Source organism: Camelina sativa, chromosome 18 (assembly GCF_000633955.1).
Source record: "Camelina sativa cultivar DH55 chromosome 18, Cs, whole genome shotgun sequence".
Classification (NCBI taxonomy): Eukaryota; Viridiplantae; Streptophyta; class Magnoliopsida; order Brassicales; family Brassicaceae; genus Camelina; species Camelina sativa.
In genome coordinates, this window is record NC_025702.1 from 19,173,505 (window position 1) to 19,180,048 (window position 6,544).

A 6,544-nucleotide genomic window follows, 5' to 3' on the forward strand; every position below is an offset into this window, starting at 1 on the left:
TTTTTTTTTTTTGTTTGTTGTTGTTGTTGACAATCTTCTTCATTCCCATTTCCTTACTCTCTCTTGCTCATCTTCTTTTCTCCTCTCCGCTCTATCACAAAAAAATAAAAAAAAATGGGTCGCCGTAGCTCAGGAGGTAATGTTTCTTCTCTTTCCGATTTCAGATCTAATCCGACGAAACCTTCTTGTTTTGTTTTTGGTCCTCGTTGGTTGGTGCTTGTATTATCCCACCCGATCTAGGGTTTACCTTTGTCCTATCTGAAATTAGATATAATGAAATCATCATCTTAAATTTACTTAGTAGGCCTGTAATTAGTTACCATTATGAGAAATTTCGAGATAGGGAAGGTTGTTTGATTCATTTTCAATCTTAGATGCAAATTTTTTTAATTAATAATATTGTCTTGGTTCGTTGTTTGCAGGAAGATCTGCTCCTCGCCCTCGTCCTGCTGCTGCACGCAGCCCAGCTCCTCAAACTGGTATGATATATCTAACTCTCGGAATAATTTTCTNTTTTTTTTTTTTTTTTTTTGTTGCTCTTATTAGTTATGACGATTCCAATTGACTTGTTTTGTGGGGTTTTTTGTTTCAGTAAACCGTGCGCCTCCCCCAGCTACAGTTCCGGCCAGCGGTGGTGGTGGTGGCATGTTCTCAGGCATTGGTTCAACCATTGCTCAGGGTAAATTGATATGACCCAGATTTCTCTGTTGAGTTTATTTTGCATCATTTCTATTCTAGGTCTCTTTAACCAAATTGTTTTCTCGGGAATCGTGTTTCGTGACCTGTTTGTTTGTTTGTTTGTTGGGGATGATTAGGTATGGCTTTTGGTACTGGAAGTGCTGTTGCGCACAGGGCTGTTGATTCCGTGATGGGTCCACGAACCATTCAACATGAAGCTGTTGAGGCTGCTTCTGCATCTGCTGCCCCTGCTGGAAGCAACATGTTTTCTAGTTCCTGTGATATTCATGCTAAGGCTTTCCAAGATGTAAGTCTTTTAATCTCTCTCTCTCTCTCTCTCTCTCTCTCTCTCTCTCTCTCTCTCTCTCTCTCTCTCTCCTGTTAGGTTCAGATTTCGCCAAGATTCTAATTCGTTTGAAACATAAATTAGTTTGTTTATACTTTGCTGAACATATAGCATAGCTCAGTGATTATAGGTTAGTGGTGGTTTGTTGACATTAAGATTGGTGTTTTTCACTCTAGTGAAGCATGGAGCTTCCGCTTTGTATAAATTCCAAGGCTAAGTCACTGATTACTGTTCTTTTAAAAATATATATATGAATGCAGTGCATCGGCAGCTATGGAAGCGAGATTAGCAAATGCCAGTTCTACATGGACATGTTGGCAGAGTGCAGGAAGAACTCTGGTTCCGTGATTGGTGCCTAGAGTTTCATTTCTTATTCGTTTCTTATCTTAAAATTTTATCCAGCTGTGATGTTGCTGAGGATTTGGAGTTTTTTAAATCAAATAATATTTGTTTTCCACAACCAGAAACTGCATGTTTGAAGTCTTATTAAGGGTAATCGTTTGTAAGACTTGGGTTCTTTCCCATTCTAGTCAAATAATGCATGGTTGATTTCTTTTGGCTTTTGGGGTATTTTCTTAAGCTAATAAAAGTGAGTCTATACTTTTAACAATCTTTAAGTTCATAAAACCATAATCAAATTCTAGACGAGGAGCTTCTATTACGTACACACCACCCTTACACTTGTCTCTCGAGTCCGGCAAATCTAAATGTCGTAAACAAGGCAACGCGATAGTGCTGTCCTCACCCTCGTGTTCTTCTTCTATCACATGATACAACATTCGAAGAAACTGAAGATTAGAAAAGCCGGGTAAAAGGCGCTTATTAAGACATGATTTTCATAAGGCGCAAACTCTTTAGAAGCGGGAGACAATAAGGAACATCGAAACAAGGCAATGCACGAGCTTTAAGTTCTCCAGTGTTTTCATATGTGAATAGGCTACTCGGCAAACTGCTTGATAGCCCTGGCCGAATTATGACTATGAGCCAACGCACGCGGTGAGCAATCCCAGTATCAATCCATATCCCAACCTCTACGGCTTGAGACGCAACTTGTCTAGCGCCTTGTTTTTCATCAAAGTCCTGTAAGCAAACTGTGTGAGACTCTTAAAGTCAGCATCATCATTATGATAATTGCTATCATTAAACTTAATCCCTGACACTAGATACTAAACTCCAAAAAAGACTGCCATCTTTTGGAGACAAGGCGGCCTTGACGTGTTTTGTCGGAACAAGAGAGAGTATTCGCCACAGCAATACATCTGAAAGAAGACAGACTGATCTTGTCATCTCCGAAACTTCCAAACAGAAGAAGAACTTACACCGATTTTATCTTTGGTTAATATAGCCAAACTGTATACCCTTACGATATATATAGGGAAAATATCCAACACATATTTCACAGACAAAAAGTAAATTATAGAGCATATAAACCATGCCACAAGCGTATACATCCTAGTGATAGATACTTGTGTATTTTAGAAACGATTTGTCTTATGGAATAAATTAATAAAAAGAGAAAATTGTCTTTATGTTACTTGTGTTCTGCTCTTATTTTAATGGTTTTGATAAACACTTAATTATCCAATAATTGTTGAATGGTGGGTATTCAGAAACCAATCCTTGGCTATAGCACCTGATTTGAAGTATGCAACTTTAGAATTCTCTTCCTTCATATGTTGAATAATGCCTAAACCTTGTTTCCATGGTTAGAATTGGCTATAGCATTTGTTATTGCACAGGTTCATGAATCTTTGTTTTGCATTTGACAAGTTTTTGATGTGATTATGAGGTCTTCAAACACCAATTGCACTAAACACCAATTACTTCTTAAAAAACAAAAGAAAAAAAAATCTTTATAACCCCTCGTGGTTCTACCATTGGAGAAGGTTTTTCTTAACAAACCCCACATGGATTTTTAAACATTGACAAATACAAAATTTAATAAGAGAAAATTGGTAAAAACTCCTCATAAGTGCTTACCATTGGAGTATGGTCTTACTATTAGTCTATATTTGGTGGAATCCAATAAGGTGCCGTAAGACTGGAATCATGAATAGTTATAAAACTATTGTCGATAGCATATGCTCCGCGGTGATCGATTCCAAAGAAATTGATATAGTTATCGTATCCGTCATACAAGCTAGCCGGGAGACAAAAAGATTCAGCTTTTGAGAGGAAAATGCAGTTCTCTCCAATGTCTGTGGTATACTCAGCGTTTCCTTCCTGGTCTACGTTGAACACCACAAAACGCTCTGTTTTCATCTTCCCGTTGTTGCTGTCTTCTCTCTTAGTGTACCATTTAACCAGAAAAGTTTCACCAGTGGATCTTGACTCCACCAAGTGCTCGCTCCTGCAACACGAATCTAACAGCTCCCACTCTGCCTGCACCAACTCGGGAAGGTTTCGAAACCGCAACTTCTGTACCTTGCGGTTGTGAATGTCTTCTCCGATATCCCATGATCCAATGTAGTCTCCTTCAGAAGAAGGCATGGAGAACATGTCATCTCTTTTGGAGTACATGACATGTGAGTTGAAGAAGCTTGGGTCTGTGATTCTGATGTTGGTCCACTGGGAGTTTGTTCGTGCAGGCCTGCATAGGCTGAGCTGAGGTCCCAAGAACTTGACAGCCACAACACAGTCCTCATCCTCAGGAGAAGAGGAGGACAACACAGTCCTCATCCTTCAGAAGTGAACACTTTGGTTTTGTTTTGATCAGTCTCCTTCGGCTTGTTTCTCTCTGGTTTCATTGGTTCATACTTCATATGTATATATATCTGCTGGTTAGAATCGATTATAGATTAGTATTGAAGACTTCGATTATAGACTGTGCATCGTATTTTACAGTTTTAGCTTCACTTAGTTCCAATGGAACCTGTTCCACCATCTGCAATTATATATATGGCCAAATGTATCATGCATTCTTTTCACACACCCATGCCAGCCTAAAATTATTTAACAGGACAACCATCAAACAATTACTCCTCTAGCGGTTGGACACGTAGCTAGATCACAGTGTTCACCTCTTGTTCCCCACCAATCCAGCCAGAAATCAAATCTTATGGATTGGTCTTTCCATCAGTGCCCAACAACCCTGGACCTCGTCGTCGTAACCAATTTGCTATTAATAGCACCGCTGCCTTTCTGATGCCTAACGTCCCCGGCCTTTTTGCCCTGATTGACGACCTTGTCTCCTTGATTACTTATAACCCGCCCACCTTTCCTAAAAAGGGTGATCACACTCCTGTCAAAAATGACAATGAGGGAGTAATCTTTGGAAGCCATACGTTTCCAGGAATCGCAACCCGGCCGTAATCTTTTCAACAGATGGACAACATGTTCGTCTGGACTCCAGTACCCCTGTGAGGCTGATACCTCACTTCACAAAGTCTTTGCTCGACACGTCGAGCAGTTTGAATTCCCTACTCTAGGTGAAACAGATAATCTGTCCACCTATGACGGCTTCCTCCATTTTAACGTCTCCAAAACTTGGTTTTCCAAGGTTCGAGACGTAGCTTCTTCCGTTGCTGCAGCGTTTCATGGCTCAGGCACGCTATCTGACTGTCCACCCATTGGACTTCCTTCAAACCAGATACTTTGCGAGTATCACCCATACATCATCCGCCTTTACTTTGCCGTGTTGTTTTGGATTCAATGTCTTCGATGTGGGCAACACGCTCACGCTATTACTGCTTCTGCCCAACAGACGCTTCGTCAATTTCTAGACGACTTCCCTCTCGATACTTTGCCTATTGCTGGCCCTCTCCTTGCTTACTTCAAGAATCTGGCCTGCTCCCGGCGTCCATCCCCACCGAGAAGTACAACAAAACCGCCATGAAAGCTACACCGGCGTCCATCCGTCCATAGCCGCTGACAGAACGTAGTTATACCTCTGCCACCAAATTTTCCGGTACCGGAATTACAAACAAGTTGAATATCGTCCCGACCAATATCCACGAATTGTAGTTCACCGCGGTTGCAGGCATAATTGCGGTTGCTCCTAGAAGAACAGGGAGATTCACAAGTGGAATCCACGAACGTTTTGGGAACGCTTTGTGCAATGACCAAAGCTTAAGCAGGTAGGTGTCTTTGAATATGTTTCCTTTTATACAAAAATTTTTGTGAGCCTGCGATTTACATTTAGAATATTCTTAAACCTTTAAAGGACAACCAAAATAAGAGAGAGATAAAGAGAGTCAGTTTTGTCTTGCACTTGTTCTGCTGTTTCTTGTGTAATTTTTCAGTCGAAAAGAAGCTGACACGGAATTGAAGGCGTAGTCAGAGATACCAAGTCCTTGAGCATCTTATATTTGGCTTCAACATCATTGGATTGTGGCAAGAAAGTTGCAGTCTTCAAACGTGTAGCATTCCTTATGATGAAGTTCGCCACCTCTGAATCTCCTCGTCTGCCTTTGTTACCGATCCATGCGNTGTATCGAACACCAGCTACTGTCCCGATCAGTCCCACTCATTCCGCAGATCCAGCTGCACTCTTCCCCTTCGCCTTTCATCTGAACACCAGTTGTCGCGTTCTCCCCGAGCTCTCTGAAGCGATGGCCTCTCTCTCGCAAACGAACATTGTAATGTTCGAGGCTCATCCATTCCTCCCAGACCTCAGCGAAGATCGAATCGGACCATTTTGGGAAATAACGCCTGTAGATGATTCGTCACTTGATGAATCTTCTTATTTGTCTGTCCCCGAAGTCATTCGGTGTATGATGAAGTGAGGCGAATACGTTTTCATAACCTCTGTGTTAGAGGTTCTGATTTACCGTTATCTTTTCTTTTGTGAACCAATTTTCAAGATATTAATTAATTAAGGTTCTACCAAACCTAATACTCCAATAGAGAAGTTTTTTGTTTATTAATATAGGATGTTTTCAAGTTTCTCTCCAACTTTTAGATTAGTTTAATATTTTATATTATGCAATATTATTTCTGATTGGTTAAACTTGTTAAAAATAAATACTTCTTAATCTGCTTGCTTTACATCAAACATACTCCTCTGTCTCATAAACTTCAAAAAGTAATCATTGAAAATATTTAAAATTATGAATTGTTATTGGTTTAAAATTAAATAATATCTTTTTAGTCAAATAAAAAACATTATTTAAATTCAGTAATCATTGTTTTTTTAAAATGTGTAAAATCTTCTAAACATCAATTTTTATGAGATAGAGGGAGTATTATATTTTGAAACGGAGGAAGTATTATCTATCTTTCCGTTTTCCACGGCTTTTTTGTTACGTGCGTTTTGGTTATTCCTACGTGTTTCCTCAATGTAAAACATAAAACCAAAAAAAAAAAGAAAAAAAAAATATACTAAAGATTAAATTAGTTAAAACTGAAAATTAAGAGGATAAAGATATGGATAATAATAAAATTTGGATGGTTCACAAAGTTGGTATCTGATGAGTTTAGTTTTGGCTTGGTTCGTATTTGTACCATAAGAAGCGGACCCAGATTGGTTGGTCCGTATACGTGGTTAATATTATTATTGACGGCTCTCACCATTTTTTTTTT

At 39.4% G+C, this 6,544-nt stretch overlaps 1 protein-coding gene across 1 annotated transcript; it reads left to right on the top strand.

The window, feature by feature from the left end:
* On the top strand, positions 7–1,586 carry LOC104762598 (uncharacterized protein C6C3.02c). The gene is made up of 5 exons (XM_010485920.2): positions 7–136; positions 423–479; positions 593–679; positions 816–985; positions 1,285–1,586. Exons 1-5 carry the CDS (start codon positions 115–117, stop codon positions 1,381–1,383), a joined length of 435 nt encoding a protein of 144 aa, XP_010484222.1. The 5' UTR covers positions 7–114; the 3' UTR covers positions 1,384–1,586.

Bases quoted from the DNA above. Each gene is read 5' to 3' on its own strand.
- LOC104762598 (XM_010485920.2), top strand. From the start codon at position 115: ATGGGTCGCCGTAGCTCAGGAG. The intron at 137-422 runs GTAATGTTTCTT...CGTTGTTTGCAG, and splicing joins GGGTCGCCGTAGCTCAGGAG to GAAGATCTGCTCCTCGCCCT. The intron at 680-815 runs GTAAATTGATAT...GGGGATGATTAG, and splicing joins TGGTTCAACCATTGCTCAGG to GTATGGCTTTTGGTACTGGA.